We start from the raw sequence: 24,394 nt of genomic DNA on the forward strand, positions 1-24,394 counted from the left end.
AGTCCCATCGACTTTGGGGGTTCCTCCTTTGAGTAAATTTATGCAAATATGTGTTTGCAGGATTGGGGCTGAAGGTCCTGCAGGATCTTACAGTCCTTACGAATGTGATTAGTTGAGTTGCACCATTGACTTCAGTGGGATTTCTTGCATAGGTACAGGTTGCAGGATTGGTTTCTATTTATATTAAAGGCAATCGGTCTGTTTCAAACACAGCACTTTGTCCATTTGATTCCATAAATAAGGTGTACCAAAAGGTAATTTAAGGGCCTGATTCAAAGCCAGTTGACATCCGTGCAAAAAACTAACGGCAGTCTTTGGATCAGGCCCTAAGAATTATCCTACAAAGTATAATATAAAAGGTTAGTTTCACATTCTGGATTTCCAGATGCGCTGTTTTCATAGTTGCATGAGCACAACAATGAATATTTGGCTCAAGATACACAGCTGGATGTTCACATTTAAATACATAGTACCATAAAATGCAGAATTATCTGCCAATTCAGTCATGCATAGACACATTCCAAGACTACAGTACTTGAGTCTAACATGAAAGTAAGTTACTTTATAAAGTAAAACCTTTTTTTTCTTCAAAACTAATACTTACATGTTTTCTGTAGAATTCTGTCAGTCTGTTATTTTTATTGAAACATTTTGAATATTCTCCTCTACATAATCCAGAAATGAATGCATTGACCTGAAAATTCTTGTCCGCATGCAATACAGTCTGCCAAAATATCAAAACCACATCCAGTTTCTAGGCACCAGTGTTCAAAGGTGGGGATGCGTAGGTAGTTTTGAACTTGAAATATATTTATATTGGAAAAAATAATAATACTTTCAAAATATACCATAAGACCACAGTAGACTCCTCCGTGTTGTATCATTGAGTAGTATGGAATACTGTATATGTAATGCCTTGTATTTGGGCATTCAGCCCTGATTATTAGTTCATATTATGTTTAATATTCAGTGAATATGTGTTCAATTAAACACTTCAGAATGAGGATTCACTCAAAACTTTCTAAATCCGTAGGATGTATCATCAGCTTGGTTGACCTGATCAAATAGAATCTTCCTTTCTTAGGCTTCCAGTATATTCCTCGTCTCCTTTCTAGTTTTCCTTCTGATCTTGGTTTGATATATTTTCCATTCAGATTGGTTTCCCCACATGCTCTGTGCCACCAGCCACCTAAAAACAATATTTTGGTGTCATTTAGTCCAAATTTTACTTTTCCTGTTTGACGTCAGAAGGCTAGTCACTGATTTGGACAGCATTTTCAAAGTGAGGCTTCTCTAGGCCTGATCTAACTCCCATTGAGGTTTTTGTTTTTTTGTTTTATAAATGTGTAGGAAAATTCTACCTTTGTCCTAGATATATCGATCAGTTTTGAGGTGAATGTGACTTATTTTGTATATGTTAGAGCGCACCAAAATCAGGCTTTAAATGGAAACTCGGCTGCAGGCTTAAATATAGTCTGCTGCGTATGATAGAGTGGAATTAATATCCAGTCCATCTTGTGTTGTATGCAAGAAGGGATTATATGTAGAAAGCCAATGTAGTCCAGTGGCTGGGCGCTGGACTAGGACCCAGTACATGGGAGATGAACTCCTGGCTCCATTGAAGTCTGTGGCAAAACTCCTATTGACTTAAATGAACAAGGAACTCACCCCTGAGTTCCATTTCTATCTCTGCTACTAATCACTCTATGACCTTGAGCAAGTCACTTAGCATTTCTGTGCTTCAGTTTTCCCCATGTGTGAAATGGGATAATAATGCTTAGGTGGTGTCTTAGGACTCTGAAATCTGTGGACAAAAAACTATATAAGTGCTGATAATTATTATTTCATTTTATGTTCTTCATTTGCAGGGGAGAGATTTTGTGAACTAGTCTTTTCAGTCTCTAACATCCATGACAGCTGAGCATTATAGGTAGATTCCCAGTAATTCATGAAGTTATATCTAATGTAACAAAGGAACTGGAATTTTAATGTGCTTCAAATACTGGTACCTGAATATCTTTCTGGACAGTTTAAATCACTCTTTGTAGCATTGTCATGATCCATCAAAGAGAACCTCAGTTTTGTTTGTTCAGGCAGTGCGTTGGGAATATTTCCTGAGATCTCTGAAAGATGAAGTGCGTAGTCTGTTTCTGGACTTCCCAGGGTGAATGTGTACTCGACGTAACGTTTATTATCTTTCCAGTCTTTCAGCTCAATACGTAAAATGTAGTCAGCTTGGTTAGCAATGGAATATAACTTCGCTAGTCCCAACCAAAATTCCCCTGCAAGGACAGGTTGCATGAATATCATTAGTATGGAGTTAAGACAGAGCACAATTATTTTAAAAGGTTTATTCATTGCTTTAATTAAATCAATAGTATGAGTCTTGGGAACTCTTGATCTTTTCAGAGAGTCTCCTGAAACATTCTTTTTGTTTACATCTTTTTAATTACACACTCGTGATCAATAAAAACTAGATATATAAATTAAACGGAACCTCTCCTAATTTTCACAGTGCTTGTGAAGGACTGCAGAGGGGACTCCAGACATTAAAAAAAAAATACGTAACTGAAACAGCATGATAAGTGAAGCAAGTGGCATATATAAAACTTAATTGTACTGGAAATGGATTTCACTTGTGGTTGTGGTGGGGGACCTACATTGGGATTTTGATGCCCTTATAGAAAAAAAGTGGATTTAATTTGAGTAGTTTTTCTCCTTCATGGACTTTTTGATAGTTGAACATATTGTTTAGCAAAATATGAACCAGCTTCTTATTATGTCTATTGCTGATCTCCGACCAAAAACAATACTGCCAAATGTGAATGCCTCACAAGCAAGGTGCCCACCTACATTTCAAGGAACAAAGGACAAGCACTTTTGAAAAAATACAGGACAATACTTTAAGAAGCAGCACTCCACCATTTTACATTCATGTTAGAAAATTCTTCACAGGCCACAGTCATACATTGGTATCTCTGTATACTTCTATGATCCTTTGCATGAATTTTTCTGATCTATGGAACAAAATGCATCCTATATTGTTAAGGGATGTGGGAATTCTACACCAGGTAAGGCACATTCCTTAAAATATGAGGTGAGAATCCTCCTACATGAGAGAATGCTTGTCTCAGTCCTATTTACTGCTCCAACACCAGAGGGAGGAATAGAGCAACTCTTCACTGTTGCAGATCTGAAAGAAGGCAATAGTTGATATCCTGCTGCTATCTACCCACTGCTCTGTGCCCAGACTGGGAAATTGGTGGCTTGAATCTGCCACCTGAGGCCTGCCACAGTGAGTCATTTTTCTGTAAAAGGAGAATCAAGTAATTTTAAATAGATGCATAGACAAATCTGTTGGATAGGCAAGCTGTTAGCCAATGCTTGGCATTAAAAATGGTCTTAGAGTTGATGAATAACTAATATAAACATGGGTGTTTCTTCACCATTCACATGCCAGGTAAGATGATTGGCTGCCAATGATTGGGAGACTGGACGTGTAGAGAAGAAAATACTGTCTAGTCTAATGGTGTCTTGAGCTTGAACAATTGATGTGGTGGTGTTTAGTGTAAACATGGTATGGTGGGAGGAAGAAGTGCTGCTTATTTGGTGGTGTTTACTGTGTATTTCTTGTGTTCTTGTGGTTGGAAATCTGTGTCAAGGAAACCTAAAACTTTGGATGGGGAACTTGAAAAGGGCAGAATATAAATAAATAAAATAACATTTGAAATACATCTTTTTGGTCTTGATTTAGCAAAGGTCTTGAGCACATGTTTAAGGGTAAGCACATGCTTACATGCTTTGCTGAATTCAGGGCCTTATATTTTCTGGTATGCAATAGACAGTGTCTCACATTAGCTATATGAGCTGCTCAGACTGGCTTGCTTGTTTCTGCCTGCTGGTGTGTGAATGCACTAGAGTCATTGAAGATTCTAGCATTTGAAAGCCGCTAACAACCTATAAAAAATGAAGGAGTAAAAACAGTGCCTTTACCCTTGAGATCACCAAAACCATTTGCATAGCTCTCCCAGGTTTGGTTGAAATCTAGTGATCCATTGACTCTGTTTTGAATGACTGTCCATGAGCTGTCTGTGAATGACAAAGGGAAAGAAACCATCAGCCTGTTAGGTCATTTTAAGCATTTGTTTGGACTTTGACAAGAGTAGAGCAATAGATAAAAAGAGAAATTAATTGTTCCATGTTAGTAGCTTTGCTGGGCATTTTATAAATACCATTTACAGTCAACAAAATTCTCTCAAGTGGTAGCTCTTGACTGCTTAGGATATTTCGCTAACATTCATATGAAGCGTGACTGATTTTTTTTCTTTTTTGTAGTAACCGGGTCATGACACCCTCATCTGACCCAGATACAACAAACATGCTTGAATTATGACCCTTCAGCAGCTTCTTTTCACAATGAAACCACAGGCCAACTATGTTTGCATCAGTGTATTCTTGGAAATGCTAGGTAGCTGTGCCAGAGATCAGGGAGCCAAGAGGGCACTTACATAGAGCAGCACGGCCAGTGTGAGAGGCACTGTGCTGTGCTCTGATACAATGGGAGAAAGAACAACTGGCCAAACTGGTGATACACATGCATGTGTACCACAAAATAACAGCATTATGACTTTGTTATAGGAAGACAAGCAGATACCAGCGTAGGCTGCTGGCAAAGATATACCATCGGTAGTTGCCATAGTTATTATATATGTATCAGCCATGTTGGGCATGGACACAATCCTTGTTTAGATCCAACATGGTCACTGACTGGTGACAAACTAATTGAAATGTGATAGCATGGAGGGGTCTGATAAACTCATGGCAGTTCTTTATCCTGGAATAACCTTATAAAGAATGTGTGTCAGACTATTCAAAGCATAACCACTGTTAGCTGCCTATGCAGAGTGTTATGCAATTAACTGGTTTAATTTAGAAAAGTTACTAGTTGTTTGTAATACAGTGTTAGTAATCATTGCTTTTTAGTGGTCATTTGGCTGACGGGATGAAAAGCTATTTCCCGTAGATGCCAGTGGATTTGCCTCTTGCTTATAGTGAAGAATGGACTGAACAAAGAGTGGGAGTGTTTTCTTCAATTCTCTCTGGTATTTTGAAAAGTCGGGACGAATTCAGAATGCCACTGGTTGCAGTCAGCTTTCTAATAGATGACAACCTTTTGGGTAGTCTGCTGTAAGTTTGTGTACATTTTAGGGCAGTAAGCACAGTACAGTTTATCAGTAAACTGTTAAAGGAAGAATTCTACTGCTTCTAGCATAGCTGGTCTTACCAGATTTCATTTCACAATAGACATTAAAAGCTTCAGATCCGTTGGGCTTAATAGAGTAAATGCCACTGGTCCGTTCACCTCTCTTATAAAGGGCAGTGCAATCAGTAGCGACACCTGGAATAGCAATAATTAAAGAATTACAAATATCTTTTTGCAGTTAAGAAGCCTGAAGGACAGAATCCAACATTGCAGAGGTGGTTGCCTGATTTGAACCTCTTGGAACAAAACAGAAGCTGTAATAGTTAGTTCAGCGGGAGTGTTCTTTTATGACGGTTCCTTCTGTGAAATGGGCAAATTAGATTCTGAGGGCTAAAAATTACGTCAGAGGAAAAGTGGCCAACTGGCTGTTGGGCAGCTGGTGTTTGCTCAATTAGGCAAGGTTTCAATTTAGATAATCTTACAAAAGGGATAGTCTAAGAACAGACTGTTGGACATAATGACTTTTTTTCTCCATGAAGTTCTAATCGTGGTTGTTTGAATTAGACTGAATTCCCAAACGTTACTATTGCTGAAGTCTAAAAATGCTGATCAGCTTTAAAAATCTAATCCAAGTCCTGTCAATCCAAGTCTCAGTCCATTTCCCAGTGGACAAATGCCTGCATCATCAAAACTGACAAGAAAGGTACTGCCTTGTATGTGTGATACAAAATGTAACCCAAAGAAAGGCCAGAGACTGAATTGCCTACCAAGACTGGACTATTTCAACCCTAGAAGTTGTCCCACTTCACGAAAGTGGAGGCAAATTTGTGGGGTAGTGTGTGGAAATGTGCACTGCTACACCTTTTATATGGTTAAATAAAGGACTCAAGTCTCCAAAGCTGAAAACCCAGCCCCTTTCATAAGAACTGGCTTCATAGAGAAACTAGAAAAAGAAAGGTAAAAACCTCCTGTATCTGACCATTTAACAGTGAGGACATGCATGCACACATATGCACTACTGCAAACACAATGGGTTATACAGTCATACCTAAAGCATTATATGATCTTACCATTGAATTCCTGAACTGGAGCTGTGGAATTATGTGAAGGAAGGGGAATGATCTTTGGTTCAGTTTGTTTCAGAGAAAATGAACTCTCTGTGTTTTCTTGGAAACTTGTATTGCTTAGCTGAAAAGAAGCATATTTATGTATTATTGATCTCCCAAGCATCTTGGAATTATAATCAAAAGTCATATACTTAGTACAAGAATCCAAGGTACTGTATCCATTTTTATTATCAATTTAATCTTTCAAAGTAATCAGTGTACAATATGTAAAATGTTTTATAAATGTTCCTGGAGATTTTGAATATATTAATACTAACATGCCTCTTTGAAACTCATGTTTTGTCTATGAAACTTGTTCACTAAGATAAGCTGCCAATTTGCTTAGCTGTCCATTTGACATGTATCTTGATCGGTGGATGAATTTAACTTGGTCCCTATATAAAACCACTCAGACAACTAGTCCCAACCTGTAGAGGGTTTACGGAGCCCTTGGGCCGTGCACTAAAAACTCTTTTCTTTTGGGGCCTGCTCTGAGGAGTGAAATTAAATATGAGCATGTCAGTTTCAAAACCATGTCAGTTGTACCCACAGCTGTGGTAACAGAGGTTAAACATTTTAGTGCAGAGGTATGGTGCTGTGTTGAAATAAATATAGCAGCAGAGAGGAGGAAAAAGAGAAAATCACTTAACACTGGGAAGCAGGAGAAAGGAAAGGTTTCAGAGTAACAGCCGTGTTAGTCTGTATTCGCAAAAAGAAAAGGAGTACTTGTGGCACCTTAGAGACTAGAGTAGGAAAAACAGTGAGATTGGTAATTAGAGAATTAAACAAAATTAGAAAAGTTACAATCCCCAAACATGCCCCACTTGGGTTTTATGGTCCATGGTGCAGAGCTTTATACTCAGCATTCTTGTGCCCTAAGCCCCAACCACATACCACAGAACCACAGCATTTAGCAGTTGCACACCCATAAAAAGATTGTGTCCCAAGATTTGCATTTTGGCTGATGGGGTTATTTTCCCCCCTAGGTATCTCAGACAATCAGAATGAATTCTGGAAAGGAGAAGTGTATTTCGATAACTAGTTCCTCTTACCTTTTCTTCCAGCTCCTTTATTTGATTGTGCTGTTTATCAAGTTGTGCATGCTGTTCTTGTACAACTTTGAGAAGTTGCCTAATGTGGTTGTCTTGTTGCTGTACAAAATTCTGGAGGGGGAAAAAAGTGGAACTTCATCAAAGACAACTTTCATTCTGTGTTAGAAAGATCAGATTAATGCCTTAGCAAAAGTAGCCTTCAACCAACCTTTTTTATTGGTGTCAGTTTTTAAAGGCAAAATCACTGCACCATCCATGGTCATCGTTTTCCTTTATTTTGCCTTCCCTGTCCTGCCTTGTGAGGTAGAATCCTCTCTTTTCCTCTGCAATGAGTATCTACACCAATTTTGGATCAAATTATGTAGCTCTTACTTGAGCAAAACTGCTGTCAGCTTCAGAGACCTTCATTTGGCCCTTTATTTCAAACACTTTAATCCCACTCTGTAGGTGATTCAAAGAATGAATTTTTGTGGAGCTGTCTTGTGTTTTTAATTGAACTATATAAATAACACATACCACTAGGCCAGTAGAGAGGAAGGATGCTCCAGTGGTTAGGCCTTGGAAGACCTGGGTTAATTTCCCTGCCGTGCCATGTGCTTCCTGTGTGACCTTGGGCAAGTCACCTAGCGTCTCTGTGCCTCAGTTCTCATCTGTAAATTGGGGATAATGGAACTGCCTTAACTCTCAGGGGTGTTGTGGGGATAAATATATCTGAAGATTGTGAGGCGCTCAGGTACTATGGTAATGGGGACCATATAAGTACCATAAATAGATAGCCCCTCTTTAAAGTTTATTTTTAAAATAAATGTTACTAAATCTTAACATTAAACCTATCAGAATTCACATAGACCACCATTTTGCAATGAGCTGTATTGTGCTGTAGTTTTGTTAATCTGATTTCCAAGGGTTTTACCACTATGCTTTAGTGTACTTCGAAATTGATTTATTTTTTTAAGCACAAAACAAAATATGTGGAGCCATATCATTCCATCTGTTTTCAAGCATATTTCCTCACTGATTTCTTTGGGGATTTATGCTTTAAAATTGGTGACATTTCAGTAAGACACTTGAATTGATTTCTGCAAGACTATTATTCTCCAGATTCATGTACAAAGCTTATTTTTCAAAATACATATTACTGCTTCTAGAAATGTGTGGAGGAAACATGGCTGTCTGAGCATCACTCCCTAAAATAGAATCCTGATTTACTTTGGCTTTCTACCCTCTGGGTTTCCTCAAGTCTACTTACTTTGAGTGAAGTCATTTCTTTCAGTTCTTGAACTTCAGGCTGGATGTGGACTAATTTAATTACTTTCTCTTCCAGCCCCCCTACTTTCTCTTGAAGCTGGATCTTGTCTTGTAATAGGTCTTCAATCTTTGAGTTCAGCTCGAGGGATATATTCCTTATCTCTTCATTGTTGGCCTGCAATCTGGAAGTTGTTTTTCTGAGTTCTTCTTCTTCTACTTTGATTTCGTTGGTTTGCAGTGAGAGCTCATAAAAAGACTTGTCAAAAATGTTCAGTTTTTGAAAGATGTCATTCATTTGCCCCTTGGTCTTGTGGACAAAGTCTTTAAGGCCGTGCCCAAGCTGGAGAAGCCCATTAGCTAAAATCCGCACATCATCTAACATGGCAAATCTTGAGTTCGGCTCAGGAGGTGCAGAATCAAAGGAAGAGTAGTCTTTGTCAATTCTACTTGAAATAACACAAGGGGCAATGAAAAGATGAAAGATGAGGGTTATTTTCATGGTGTCTGTTTCCAATGTCCTAAGGTAGTTTTGAACAGAGATGTTTTCCCTGGTTTTAGCTTTTGCTGTATGATGGTTCTAGGTTAAAGAATTTAGCCTATATATACGCCTGTTCGGTTCAGAAAAGGCAAACGGATTAAGTTGATCATTAAACCATGTATAATTGAACTAATGTAACCTCTGTCCTGTCCAGGTTGATATCTGGAAAGATAAACCTGTGTGACCAGCCTGGTGCAGATTAAACTAGTACTTAGATTTCCAATATGCCAGCTATTCTGTTGTTAAAATTATTGGTAAACGTGATGTATTGCTGGATATACACCTTTCTTAACACGTTCATTTTTTTATCATAATCTTGAACTATGGATAAGGGTCTAAATTACAGTGTAAGGGTTCTTTACATTGCCAGAGGAATGTAAAAGGGCCTTAGCATAAATGAGAAGCAATCTCTGTGTTTCAGATTCTGAAGGGGGCGGGACATCCTTCAGAAGGGCAATTCACTGAGCCTGACTCTGATTTCACACCACTTTGACACTGGTAAAAAGAAAAGGAGTACTAGTGGCATGTGATGAAGTGAGCTGTAGCCCACGAAAGCTTATGCTCAAATAAATTGGTTAGTCTCTAAGGTGCCACAAGTCCTCCTTTTCTTTTTGCGAATACAGACTAACGGCTGCTACTCTGAAATTTGACACTGGTGTAATTCAATGTACTTCAACTGATTTCCTCCTCAGCTACCCCAGGATAAGTGACAGCAGAACTAGGCACAGTAAATGTAGACTCATTGAGCTTGATTTTCCACTGCCTTGCACCTTCTCTAAGTTTTTTAATCCTGTGCACAGTGGATGTAAAATGCTACCGCTGGTGTACGTGAGTGAAGAATTCTGATTTGGCAGATTCACTTTGTAATCATTTTGCACAAGTGCACATGACTTCTCAAGGTTCAAGCAGTGGAAATCAGAACCACTGGGTTTCTGAGGCATCATGTGATCTGGAGGGCAAAGGTTGATGCTCATGATTCCCTAGGAACCTAAAGGAAACTGCAGCAAACCATGAGCCATCCGCATGGGGTGTCTGCCAATCCATGCTAACCCGCTTCCTTGATATCCTCTTCCTGAGTATCCATGCTACCATTTCCTTTATGCCTATGCTGGACAGTCCTCTTAAGTGCTGGGAGTGATTTTAGGACATCGTGAGTTTCAGCGGGAAATTCTGCAGGGGTTTCCATATGTTTGCAGGGTGAATTTGCATGGGTTTGTGGATGACGCAACCGAGAGAAACTTTTCCTGGTTGTAAGAATGTCATTTAAATGTCTACATTTAAATGGCTACAGCTGTGCCGTCGTAATGCTTTGGTGTAGACACTACCTACGTTGATGGGAGGGGTTCTTCCATCAGCATAGGTAATCCACCTCCCAAGAGATGATAGCTAAGTCTTCTTTTGACTTAGCACGGTCTACACTTGGAGTTAGGCTGGCCTAGCTATGTCTCTCAGGACTGTGGATTTTTCACACCCCTGAGAGACGTAGCTATGCCAATGTAAATTCCCAGTGTAGACCAGCCATTAATTTAGCTTGGCTATGCAAAACCTCAAACTTTGAAATGCTGCATTCCAAGGGTGGGTGAGAGGGACGAAGCCGTACTTAGGCTTGGTCTGTACTTGAAAGTTATATCAACATAGCTATGTCGGTCAAGAGTGGGGGGGAAAACCACACCCCCGACTGGCATAGCTATGCTGACATAATCCCCAATGTAAACAGAGCTGTGTCACTCTGTTTAGCTATCAGCGTAGCTAACATTTTTTCGGGCAGGTGGTGTTCCTACATGGACAGAAAAACCCTTTCTATCAGCACAGGCTGCGTCTACACTATGAAGCTATGCCAGCGTAACTATTCCAATTTAGCTATGCTAGTATTGTTTCCATAGTATAGACATACCCTAAGACCTCTCTCACCCTAAGATCCTTCTCCATGGCCTAGATTTGGCCCTAAATAAATAAAGTTTGGGTAGGGGTAGTCTTCCAAGGATGATCTGAAGAAAGTGTTCAGCTTTATGACTGGAACGATTGCCTGCTTTAGAACCAACCAGTTTGCAAGGAAACAATGAAGTTTTAAATTAACAGTGGCTTGTGGTGCAGTCACGTACAAATATAGGAAATCTGCCCCCGCTGATTATAATGTGCACTCTAGCACTTTTGGAGGATTTTCAAGGTTTTTCTTTAGAGTGCTGGAGTGGGGAGAGCCTCCTAGTTGCTCAACTTTATTTATTTTTTTATTTGCATATGTGCACATAACTCCGTGTCAAACAGGAAGGTGTATTGAAATGAAGTTGTTAACCTGGGCACTGAACCTCTGCATGATAAAAGTTTGGTGACATACAATGAAACATAAAATATTAAGTGGCATGAAAATATTTTAAAATTCTGTTGCATAGATTTATAACTAGAGTAATATATTACATCGGAGCAGTAGGAATCTGAGTGATTAGCTCATGTACACCAGCCACAGAAAAACGGTAGGAGAGAATCTGGATAAAGTCCATAATTCTACTGCTCAGAACTTCATTATAAATTGGCTGGCATATGGTCAAAGAAAAAACAAGAAATAATCTGATATAATAGTCAGTACTTCACAGCAGACCACAACCACATTTCTCATAGTATCCCAAGTAGATAATCTTGATGAGACACAACAATCCGGCTGACTTGGGCCCTGCAATGCAGTCTGCTAACAGGAGCCTGCATAGGAGACCATGTTTCAGGATTTTGTCTTGGAACAGTGCTGAGACAAATCACTAGAAAATGTCTTGTGGAAACATTCGTGCAATGACAGGGGGATGAATGAACAGATAGCATCACAAGGGGCTGTGAATAATTAGGCATTTGATCCTGAAATGTATCTAAAAAGTCAGGCAAAGAAAAGATTTAAACATCAGGAGGGCAATCCATGGTTTTTAATTCTTTACCCTCAGATATTTTGAGGACTTTGGCCCAGTCCTCAGATCTGATGGAGCTACGCTGAGTACAGAACTCAAGTGGGGTAGGGAGTCAAAGACAGCTTTGTGCCACTCTGCGTTCCTCTGGTCTACGGTGCTGCTGGGGGCCAGCCCAGCCCATGGCACAAATTATCTTAACATGTTTTTAATTTATAACCAAATTTCCAAAAGATTTCATGTTTAACCTGATGTGACTTTACCCTGCCTGTCTCTTTACTTAATAGAACAAATCACAAAACTGAAAAAATGGCCATCACGAAAGGAATGGCCATCATGGGGGAGAGGGATAGCTCAGTGGTTTGATCATTGGCCTGCTAAACCCAGGGTTGTGAGTTCAATCCTTGAGGGGGCCATTTAGGGATCTGGGGCAAAAATTGGGGATTGGTCCTGCTTTGAGCAGGGGGTTGGACTAGATGACCTCCTGAGGTCCCTTCCAACCCTGATATTCTATGATTCTATGGATATAGGTGCATGTATACACACACATGCGTCCTACCTTCCCTCAATGCGAGAGGTTTTTGGATAGTCTGTTTCTTTTTAGTTGATTAGAACCTACTTTAAGTCAGGTAAGAAATAAGCGAGTGTAAGATATAGAAGGAGCCATTTCTAGCTGAGAGAAGTTTAGCACAGCTCCTAGTAACCATGTCACAAGCAGGTTCTCTTTTGATGTCCCTAGTAAAGTGACAGGCAGGGTCCAGGTTCAAGTTTTGGCTGTGGTTATGTGCAGGAGGCATGCAGTTAGCCCAGCCAGCCAATAATGAAGTCTGTCTGATCACCTGTTATATGCAGTGTTGCTGTAGCCATGTTGGTCCCAGAATATTAGAGAGACAAAGTGGGTGGGGGAGGTCATATCCAGTAAAAGATATGATCTCACCCACCTTGTCTCTCTGGTCACTTGTTGTCAGACATAACAAACAGTGGAGTTTTTTCAGTGTGAAAGGACACTGGAAACAAGGAGTTTATTTTTGGTCATTTGTGCCTAATCATTTCACCTCTGTTCGTCCCATTCCCTCTGCTATGCATTGATGTTCTAGAGTTCCATTGAAATCAGAGCAGTGTATCTTGATGGACAAAGTATTGTGGTGGCATTGAAGGTGTATTTCACCAACATATTCAACGTGTTAAGTAGCAGCATAGAAGTTAAGTAGTTTGTAATTTATTGAATGGTTTACTATTTCCCTGAGAGAATGTGTAGAGGAATGAAGAGAGCAGGAGAAGGGGAGTCAGCACTCCTGGGTTCTCTAACTTGCTGTGTTAGCATGGACAAGTCACTTAACCGGCCTGTACCTCAGTTTTCTCAGTTGTAAAAAGGAGATAATACTCTCCTTCATAAGAGTCCTGTCACCTAATTTATGTTTGTAAAGCACTTTGAGATCTTCAGATTAATAGTGTTAGAGAAATGTCAGGTAATTTTTTACAAGGTTCCTGTTTTGTGCTGTTTTGTTTGTATGAGAAAATAAAAGGGAATAAAACCAGTGCATTCATTTTTTGTCAGCAGTATTTGGTGGTGTATCTACAGAACAACAAGTGTAATGCTACCTAAAGATGTTTGTTCTGCACGATTAAAGGGTGACTATATAGAAATCATTGCAAAGTTAACAGAAATATTCACTATCCCCAGGTCTGCTACAAACTCATAGTACTGTATTACGAGGTATTGTTAATAAAATTTGAAAATTGTGGTCTCCTGAGCTGTTTTCATGACAGCAGCCGCTAGTCACTTATTCGCTAGGCCAGTGGAGTCCATATACACACCAAAAGTTTACGCATTTAAGCAAAGCATTGCACATGCATAACTTTAAGTATGTTTAGTAGTTCCATTGATTTTAATGGAACCAGTCACATGTCAAAGGTTGGGCATGTGCTCATGTCCTGTGTTGCTTTGTCAGGGCTTTAGATTCCAGGTACATTGTGATGAATGTGGCTAATCCATCGAATAACAGTGACTTTGGCCGTGGCTTTTGACGTTGACCGCGGCCTTGCTTACAAACTTGGCTACAAGATGGGTGGAGGAGGTCATCTCCACAAATATTGTGGCTTAATGGAACTGTGAGTGAAGAAATTATGTTACTTGCAGGACACATTCTTTGTAAACAAATCCTGAAGGAACAGCACAGAGTATGTGTTAGCTCAAATCATTTCTGGCCTATTTGTCAAAATGAGCCCCATTTAATCTTTCTTCTTTAGCCTTTATTAGATTATGTTATGTATTAACTCCACGAGTAAAATAATAATAATGCTGTGACAGAGTAGTCATATTTGTACTGAGATGATAATGATTACTGTAATTAACTGTGATATAGAATGCATAGTGCTTTATATAGATTCAGTGAGATTGATTGCTGTACCACATAGTATCAGGGTTTTAAGGGGTGTGTCCCTGAGATTACAGCCTATAAGAAGTTACTTTAGACCAAAACTACTATTGGAACAATATAATTCTCTACTAAATTCTAAGCATTTTCAGATTACTTTCTGTAGAAACTCATTAAATGTGTATGGTGCCCTATTGATTTTAGTCCTATTAAAAACTACATCCTGCATTACTTTACTCATGTGAGTATCTCCATAGTGTTCAAAGGATCTATTCACATGAGTAAAGTTAAGTACATGCTTAAGGATTTTCAAGATCGAGGCCTGAGTTTGTACTTGTGTCTGTGCCGAAATTTCTTTGGGCCCTTACAGTTTAATTTGTAACATTGGTGGAGTTTTATTTTAAATGATTGATATGGATAGATCCCTTATTATAGGAATTAAAGATGGAAAATACCTATTAGCCCAGCCTGTTCCTCCCCTTCCAGTGTTTAAAAAAAGGAAGATAAACATGCATGTTAAATACATATATATTTTATGCATGGAAAAACCCATGATAGTCATATAGTCAAAAGACTGAAAGTCATTGAACCCTTAACTTGGTGAATGCAGTTCAGATAAAGTTTTCAGTTAAGCAAGGCACCACTTTGTAACAGGGGGAGACAACTAATTGTCGTTTTCCCATACTGCTATTGTTCTGTAAGGTTTCAGAGTAACAGCCGTGTTAGTCTGTATTCGCAAAAAGAAAAGGAGTAATTGTGGCACCTTAGAGACTAACCAATTTATTTGAGCATAAGCTTTCGTGAGCTACAGCTCACTTCATCGGATGCATACTGTGGAAAGTGTAGAAGATCTTTTTATACACACAAAGCATGAAAAAATACCTCCCCCCACCCCACTCTCCTGCTGGTAATACCTTATCTAAAGTGATCACTCTCCTTACAATGTGTATGATGATCAAGGTGGGCCATTTCCAGCACAAATCCAGGGTTTAACAAGAACGTCTGGGGGGGGGGGGTAGGAAAAAACAAGGGGAAATAGGTTGTTCTGTAAGTTACAAAATAGTAGAACTGGTTGAAAAATTAAAAACCACTTTTGCAAATGTTTGAAGTTGCTTTCCTTTTCAGAGTTTAAAACAAAGCCACTTTTTATTTTTTTCAAATATTTTTCATAATTTCCCCCCAGTAACTTTTCCAGTATTCCCATTTTTCCCAAGGAGAAGAGAATCGACCCTTGAGTTTGTCCTCAGTAAGGCTCAGAAGATGGTTCAAGAAGTAACTAGAGTTGAGCCACGGTACACCACACTATAATTAAGTCCAGTGCTCTTGGGCGGAAGAAGTGGTGTAAATGAGTATCACTCTAACATTAAGCTTTGAAAAAATGGATTTAAACAAATAAAATGGGGAAGCTAGTCAAAAATTCTAAAGTCAAAAATAAAAAAATGATGGGTGGGATTTTCCAAAGCACTCGTCACTGGCCAATTCTATTTCCAGCAAAATCAGTGAGAGTTTTGCCATTGATTTCAACAGCATTGGACTTAGGTCAATGCTAAGCACTTTTTGAAAGTCCAACCCTCAAAATACCACAACAAAGCCACAGAAGAGATTCATACCCTTATACAAGCCGGGGTCCAGGGGAAAAAAAACAGCCTGATTAAATGATAAGTTTCAAGAGATTATTCAGAGCCTGTAGGAGAAAATTGTCTCTGAGAGCTGAGACCTCACACTGCTAGAAAAAAAAGATGTATTTGACAAACACGATCCTGAAGGGCATTCATGTCTTGCTACCTGGCTGACCCTCATTAAGTGAACTTTTAAGGATTTTTATACTATGAATAAAACAAAGAAAATGTCTTTGGATTTTACTGAAAAGGGAAATTTTAATAATGGTGAGAAAATCCCTTCAAGAGTTCAGGATCGCCTCTTTATAAATGTATTCAAAATTAAGGATTTGAGAAAATGGCTGCAATCACATTACACAAATATTTAGAGAACTGCCTGGTGCTTTAATTTCCTGGGCTGAGAAAGACTTTGCAGTTTAACAGTTCATTTTATGAAGGTAAAAGTACTTTTGAGCTCCTTTGCAAATAATATAAGCTTTGCATACATTTTGCATAGCATTGCGGATGTCCTGCAGTAAAAGCCCTAGACACAAGTCTTTGGATTTAGAGCCTCTGGCTGCAACTTTTAAAAACCTGTGAATAAAACCACAAGGTATCAACTGTTACCTGGCAGCCGAAGTCCCTGTGGAGTCCTTTCTTAATCATCATCGACCGAGCATGTCTACTGGCACCTCAGCCCCATTCCAGTGGCAAATCCCCCCTCTGTTCTCTAGCCCTGTCCTCCACACAAATTTCTGGCCCCACCAGAGTGTCCCACTCAGTCTTAAGGAGAAAAGGAGTACTTGTGGCACCTTAGAGACTAACAAATTTATTTGAGCATAAGCTTTCTTGAGCTACAGCTCACTTCATCGGATGCATTCATCCAATGAAGTGAGCTGTAGCTCACGAAAGCTTATGCTCAAATAAATTGGTTCGTCTCTAAGGTGCCACAAGTACTCTTTTTCTTTTTGCGAACACAGACTAACACGGCTGCTACTCTGTAACCACGCAGTCTTGTCTCTCTATTTTCCTCCTCTGAAACCATGCTAAGACTATAGACTTTTGACCTTCAGGGACCCTGCCAACAAAGCTGTGCCAAATAATTAACCCTTAACAGCCCAATAATTTGGCACAAAGCCCACATAGCTAGGCAATCTTTGCCATGACTTCACATTCTCTCAGCATGTTCAGAGGAACATGATAACATCGTCAGTATCCCAGCCAGGCTATAAAGTGCCCAGAACGTTGTGCAAAACAAGTGATGAAATGAGCCTTTATGATGAAGTGACTCTACTGAAGGAGGGAAGGCTTGTTTGGTGGGGCTTGATGGCTTAGCAGAGAGGAAAAATAATTAGAACTTAATAGGAGAAAGGGGAAATGAAGATGAAACTGGGATCTAGCACTTACTGTACAAGATCTGTATAAGTGAAGTGGTTCTAGTTACATCAGTTTTACACTGGAGTAACATCACTGATGCCAGGGCTTTGTGAGTGAGCTGAGAACCAGGACATGCTGATTCAGGATCATATTCTGATTGAATAGCTAGGCATTTTTTATCCTGTTATGAACTGTATTTAAGTCCCCGACAAAGCACACTTATGACACCACTGGCTGTATCAACTAATCGTCAGGGGCAAATTTTCAAAGGCACAAGTAGGAGTTAGGCACCTAACGCCCATTGGCTATTAATGGAAATCATACACCCTACTGCCTTTGAAAATTTCCCCTTAATATACATGATGATTGTCCTAGCAGCCTTTATTTAAATGAGAGAGAATCAAAAGGAAGTGGGGGAGGAAGCAACTAATCGTCTCCCCACCCCCCCATATTTTTGGTTGTGAATTTATCCAAAGCTGATGAGCCAGATCTTAGCTGCAGTGTGACAACCTCTCTAAAGTCATCTTGTGGATTCCCTCCCTGCTTGGGGATTCCTTGGGTGGAACAGAGAAGCTGTGATAGCTTCTACCCCACCACCTCCTCCCAGCCCCTCGGAGAAGAATGGATGTTTGGATCTAGGGTTTTGGCATGGGCCCAACTCTACCATTCTACATAACTCAGCCCTAACACTGCCTTTAATATAGGGGTCTTGTAGCATGGCTTCCCAAATATATTAAATCCCTAAGCACTAATAATGTTTTTAAGCACTTAATATTTTTAAGCACTAATAATATTTAATGAAAGTTTTGCGAGCAAAGTGCATTTTAAAGCAAATTTTAATTTCTGTTTTTAAAAAGAACATCGAAGAGCAAATGTATTCGTGCCTGAACGAGGACATTTCGCAGAGCCACAAAAAAAGCATGAGCCACCCTCTGAAAGAACAAGAGAACGTTGGTTAGGCATGGGGAACAATGGGGATGAAATTCAAAAGCTTCATTCGGCATGAAGGACTTTGTTTGAAGAGAGTAAATTTGCCGTGTGAGAAGTAGGCACATTCCACTGCCTGGAGAGGGAAAGTAATCTGAGTTCACCGTGCAGCCCCATGTTGCATTCTGGAGCTGTAGAGTTGAGCTGCTTTGTACAGGAGCCGACTTTCAGTGGGTACCCCCTTAAAAGCAGCTTTCTCTTCTCAGAGTCTTGCAGACGATCTCAAGCCCAGTGTTATTCCCACTCTACATGCACAGAATTCTTATAGAAATTAGTGGGGGCTCTGGATGCATAAAGAGAGCAAGTTATCTGTGATGACAATCTTAAGAGGAGCCTTTTGTTTTTAGTCTGTCACTGCTGATGCTCTGGGGCTGCTGCTTATTACATTGATGAATTGTCTCGCTGTTCTTTTGTGCCCCCCACATCTGTGTCTTGTGTCCACTTGTTGTCTCTTGACTTAGTAACCTAGACTGGGGAGCTCTTTGGGGCAAGGACCATCTTTTTGTTACCTGTGCATTAGAGTGCTTTGAGCTAGTTCCACTTCAAAGAGGACTTGTTCATTTAGACAAGCCCTAATTGTTTTTTGGCAACGTACAAGACCCTTAAGTGGGTGTAAATTATATACATGTCCAATGTAAGGACTCTGTGCTGCGAGAGTGGTGTAAAGGGGCCATAGTGTGAATGAGAGTAAGGCCATGAGACTTTAAAGTGCTTGGTCTCCTCTGATCTGTGCTTTCCAGGAGCCAGTGAGGTCTTGATGCTTGTGGATCTGTGAAGTGGGTGGATGTCCCAGCTTCCTCTGGTTCACTGGGCTGGGGCAAACCGTTCCCCCACAATAGAAGCGTGAGTAGGAAACGCTGAGTGTTTGAAACTCCTGGGGCCTGATTCTTCTTTGCCCTACACCTTGTGTAGTCATTTATACCTGTGCAAAGGGAGTGCAAAAACTTCCACCAAATCAGAATAGTAATGCACTACATCTGCCTTACGCTTGCTTTGCACTGGTGTAGATGACTGCACAAGGAGCAAGACGATGAGGAATTTGTCACCTGGAGGTTCTTCTCTCCCCTGCAGGGGGAATTGCTACATAAGAGAGAATGGAGCCTATGGTTCACAATTCTGTTGGTGATGCACGAGTCAGAATAAAATCCAGCTCACTTGTATGGGTTTTGCAGGCCTAAGAGGAGTAAAAAATAGTAAAACCTTATTTCAGTCACCAGAGTGAGCAGCTACAACTAATAGACAGAGGGTGCAGATCTGCTGAGTGAGTAGGTTCCATTTCTATATAGTTACGTTTCAGAGGAGAACTGTACTTTGAGACTGTCATGATGTCTTCTCCGTCATCCCCTCACAAGTGTCAGCAAGGCAGGTGCTTCATGGGAGACGGGTGGGTGGGTGTGTTGGACAGTTTAAAATCATGCACATGCTTCCCTATTGATGCTCTCACTTTCCAAGGGAATTGTTGATGTAGTATACTCGTTGAACAGAATTCTTTTTAAAATGGCAAGAAAGCTTTAGAATGGCAAGGACCTAGAATTACTGTATCGGAGCCTGTCACTTAGTTGGGAGAATTGAGGTTTGATGTTTGGCGCATGAGTTATAACCAAATCACCTTTGAGGGTGGAGTGAGAGGGGGGGATATAAGGAAAAAAATACCAAGTCCTTCATATGTTCCATTGAATTTCTATTTGTTTTTGGAGATTATAGCATCAATAGTTGTGTGTGCTACCCAGAGTTTTCATGTTGAGGTAAATGCTAATGCTTCTGTCTTTTGCAGAAATCTTCTGTACGTCTACCCTCAGAGCCTTAACTTTGCCAATCGTCAGGGCTCTGCCAGGAATATCACTGTGAAAGTCCAGTTTATGTATGGAGAGGATCCAAGCAATGCCATGCCAGTAAGGAATATGCTTTGCTTTCAGTTCCTGAAATGGCTGGGTGCTGCCAATGTAAAGTTTTACCGTCTGCACCGCAGCCAGAAACGTGGTGCAGTAACTAGTGACGCTCTGAAAAGACCTTTCGGGATGACTGTTTCTGTTGGAATTAAAATAAAAGCATTTCAGAACACAGCACACATTTAAATGCAGTTTGTCAAGCAGCTGAGTTGCAATTGATGTTCCAGCGACAGACTCAGGAAGTCTGTAGTGACCGCCCTGTAGGCTGGTAATGTAATATTTTTGCTTCAGTGGCAAAAAAAAATTGAATCTTATGATCTAGTCTTATTCAGGGCCAGATCCTCATCCAGCAGAGCTCGCTGAATTACACCTGCTGAGGATCTCGCTGTGGGTTCCTTCTCCCTTTCCCACATTCACACTCCCATTCTTTTGTTCTCTCTGTTCCCCTTTCTTCCTTCCTCCTTTGGTCACACTTGCTCGATTCCCTCTGTATCTCGTCCCCTTTTCTTCCTCTGGTATCTTCTCAATTTGTTTTCCTGCCTCTTGCTCTCATGCAGACTGGGAATCTTGCACTCTCTTGCCAGGGTCTGGAAATTCTCGTGGTGTTGCCCAACTGAGAATGAGAGCTAGCTGTACCACATGGCTTCGTGGGCCATTCTTTGGCTGGCCCCACTCCACCTAATTTTTGCAACTGAGTTTATGAAATAATTTTTAAAATGATCAAGAAAGATGTTGTATAGTAACAAAGGGACAAATCCTCAGCTGGTCTAAATCGGCACTGCTCCATTGACTTCAGTTTACAGCAGCTGAGGATCTGGACCTAAGCCTCAAATGATGTAGAACTCTGGCGCAAACTCTAACGCTTCTTATGTTGTGTTTCTGCAGGTTATCTTTGGTAAATCTAGCTGTCCTGAATTTTCAAAAGAAGCATACACAGCTGTAGTATATCATAACAGGTAAAATACAAAAGCTGCTTTTAAAAAATGATAGGGCCTAATTCACCACAATGCTACTCCACTCAAGTCAGAGGAGTTTTACTGGTGTGAATGTGGAGCAATTCAATGTGAATCTGACTCATTATGGTTTATTTAGCACTGACAATACAGTCAGCGCTTATCATATATAAAATAATAAAGACCGCTCCTAATATTCCAGTTGTACTTTTATAGAGATTGAGGGCCGGAGTCTGCTCTCACAGGGATGTAAATCAGGAGTATTCTGGATAAAACTGATGTGAGAGGTGAATCGACTCCTAAACGTTTCCTTCTTGCAGAACATTGAGCACGCCAGCCTGATCCAGCGAAACACTTGAGCACAAGCGTAAAGTTAGGCATATCAATCAATGGGGACTGTTCATGTGCTGAAGTTAAGCACGTGCTCAGAGTATTTGGCATCTTGCAGTTTTGAGACCAAAAGTTCTAACTCAGACACCCTTACTCAAATTAATTGTCCTTACTCATGAAAATAGTCCCATTAAAGCCAGCGGCACTACCTGAGGCAAGGAGTACTCACCTGAGTAAAGAATGCATAAGTTGGCCCCACTTCTGCATTTGTTCACAACCTTTTACATTTACAGAAATGCACTAAAGGACAAGGCTCTTACTTCAGCGGGGCTGGGATTGGACTCTGATTGCAATGTATAAAGCTTAGTGAAAACTGTATTCCGTATGGTTCTAACTTAAAATAAGCAGACAATTTGGTAGTTTGATACAAAAATCAAGCATGAAATCCTGGCCTCATTGAAGTCAGTGGATGCTTTACAAAGATTTCATGCCAGATCTATGAAATGAAGTCATGTGCTTGCTTTTTGCTGTAAATAGAATGAACATCTCATTTGAAAATTGACCTAATTTATAATTATTAACATTCATTCAAAAGCAATTAAATAACAGGTCTATGTACTCCGATTGTCCTTTATATTTCCAGAAAGCAAATTCATTTAGTCATTTCCTTTTTAGAATAAAGCATACTTTTTATTATTTTTATTAGTAGACAAGAAAATTGCCTTTGTTGAACTCAAAGATGTTTATGAAAATGAGCAAAAACGCTGATAAATTATAGATCTACTTCCAGCTTGAGGTGGCGTGAGGTCCAGGAATTGATTGTTTAAATTGTGGACCATTGTTAAAATAGTACTGTTGGTCCAAAGGACCTGTGAACATTTTAAAGTTTAATATTAGTCAATCAAAAATTGGGAGTATTTTTATGAAGATTTTCCAACAGGCACTATTGAATAGCTCTCATACAACAAGGGTTAACAATGTGTGCTATATACACTTGTACAGCCTAGAGTTATGGCCTTCCAGAAATATGTAGGCTTCATTTCCAGTTCTGATGATTCACAAGACATAGGACATGTTAAAAATCAGATCATTCTGATTACCGTTGTACCTCTTCCCCATTTCAGTTCTGACCTTCTTTCCGAAGCCACAGTCTCTAGACTGGTTAGAGCTATAACAAATACTGTTAAAACTTAAGATTTTCAAAGGAGCCTAAAATACCCAAATTCCAGTGAAATTCACTAGGACAATGGTTTTCAACCTTTTTTAATTTGTGGACTCCTAAAAATGTTCAAGTGGAGGTGTGGACCCCTTTGGAAATCTTAGAATAGTCTACAGACCACCAGGAGTCTGCGGATCCCAGGTTGAAAACCATTGCACAAGAAGATGACCACGTCACTCTCTTAGGGTCTGGCTTCACTGCAAGGTTAACTCTCGTGATCGGCACCCAGGTCAGCCTAGCCCTGGGTGTGAGCAGCCACACTGCAAAGCCAGACTCAAATTATTGTGTCCTCGTTGATGCTAAGCTCTCCCATGTGCGTTGCTAAGATTTCTGAGGGCTTTAGCCTGTAGCTCCAGCCTGGCCAGCTAGCCCAGGCTTAATCCACCATCCAGATCAGGTGAGGGGGTTCTGTGTGTAAATGGGAATGAGGTTAGCAGCAATACCTGAATAAGATCCCAAGTTAACTCTGCCGGAAAGACATCCCCTTAAAAATCCCAGCCAGAATCAGAAACCTGGAAAACTCAGCGTTCAAATGGTATAAAACATTAAGCTCCAATCCAGCAAATCCCTTAAGCACAAAGTGAACTTCAATGGTGTGAGTGGCACATGGCTCATGTGGTTCAAGTGAAGCACCCATTTAAGTGCTTTGTGAACTGGCCTTAATTGGCACAGTAGACTCTAGGGCGCCTCTTGAACTTGGAAACAGGAACTGCAGACAAGGCCGTCCCTAGCTATTCTGGGTCCCTACGCAGCCCCCCCATGAGGGGGTGTGTGTGTGGGGCCACAGGCCTCTGCTGGGGTGGGGGTGGGGCTGGCTTGGGGGGGAAGAGGGAACCGCCCCCCAGCACTCACCAGCGGCGTGGTTGAGGCCGGGTTGCTGTGCTTCCTGCTGCCAGTGAGTGCAAGCCCGGCCCTGCTTCAGTCCTCAGTAGGGTGACCAGATGACAAGAACAAAATATCAGGACACATGGAGGGGCAGCTACAGGCTCACCCCCCTGCACCAGGGCCGGCTCTAGGTTTTTTGCTGCCCCAAGTGGGAAAAAAAAAAAAAAAAAAAGCCGGAATGCTGCCGAAGCAAAATATCGGGACAAATGGCGTCCCGCCCGTACATCGTCTGGTCACCCTAGTCCTCAGGGGCAGGAAGGGGCCGAGCAGGGGCTGGGGGCTATGGGGAAGAGGTGCGGCAGGGGCTGGAGCAACATGCAGCTGCGCAGGGCACCAGGAAATTTGGTGGCAAATTTCCTGGTGCCCTACACAGCCGCATACTTTGCATATGTGTAAGGACAGCCCTGACTGCAGATGACATCAGCAGCAGCATGGGAATCTAGGGTTCACTCCAATTTTGATGGGAGAAGAAATGCAGCCTGGTAAAATGTTAAATTAAAAAATAAAGTCTGGAAGCTGATCAGATTTTATGTACTGTTCAATGAAATAGCGAAAATACTTTTTCTAATTATTCAAAAAGATGACGCCCATGTTTAAGGTCCAAAGTATTATGAGAACTTTTGGCAGACCAGTACAAATATTGTCTGGACTAATATATTTTTCCAAACTCTGATCAGAAAGTAAAACTTGTAACCCTCTGAGGTACTCCATTTATTTCCTTCTTTGCACAAAGAGTTCAATCT

The 24,394-nt window shown here is 40.5% G+C and overlaps 2 protein-coding genes across 3 annotated transcripts in view; one reads left to right on the top strand and one right to left on the bottom strand.

Annotated features, from left to right (window-relative positions):
* Nucleotides 1-24,394, top strand: part of DOCK7 (dedicator of cytokinesis 7) — a 141,354-nt gene that overhangs the window by 54,934 nt on the left and 62,026 nt on the right. For both annotated transcript variants that reach the window (XM_077824622.1, XM_077824623.1), the window contains exons 15-16: nucleotides 20,150-20,267; nucleotides 21,150-21,220. In XM_077824622.1, coding sequence (XP_077680748.1) covers nucleotides 20,150-20,267; nucleotides 21,150-21,220 — 189 coding nt within the window. The remainder of the gene's footprint in view (nucleotides 1-20,149; nucleotides 20,268-21,149; nucleotides 21,221-24,394) is intronic.
* ANGPTL3 (angiopoietin like 3) lies at nucleotides 1,008-9,108 on the bottom strand. The gene is made up of 7 exons (XM_077824636.1): nucleotides 8,611-9,108; nucleotides 7,362-7,472; nucleotides 6,274-6,391; nucleotides 5,285-5,398; nucleotides 3,994-4,089; nucleotides 2,010-2,282; nucleotides 1,008-1,189 (listed from the first exon to the last, which is right to left on the bottom strand). Exons 1-7 carry the CDS (start codon nucleotides 9,106-9,108, stop codon nucleotides 1,008-1,010), a joined length of 1,392 nt encoding a protein of 463 aa, XP_077680762.1.

The sequence above is a fragment of the Eretmochelys imbricata genome, chromosome 8 (assembly GCF_965152235.1).
Source record: "Eretmochelys imbricata isolate rEreImb1 chromosome 8, rEreImb1.hap1, whole genome shotgun sequence".
Taxonomy (NCBI): Eukaryota; Metazoa; Chordata; order Testudines; family Cheloniidae; genus Eretmochelys; species Eretmochelys imbricata.

Bases quoted from the DNA above. Each gene is read 5' to 3' on its own strand.
- ANGPTL3 (XM_077824636.1), bottom strand. From the start codon at position 9,108: ATGAAAATAACCCTCATCTTTCATCTTTTCATTGCCCCTTGTGTTATT. The intron at 5,399-6,273 runs GTAAGATCATAT...TTGCTATTCCAG, and splicing joins TCCAGTTCAGGAATTCAATG to GTGTCGCTACTGATTGCACT. The intron at 2,283-3,993 runs GTAAAGGCACTG...CTGTCCTTGCAG, and splicing joins TGGTTTTGGTGATCTCAAGG to GGGAATTTTGGTTGGGACTA.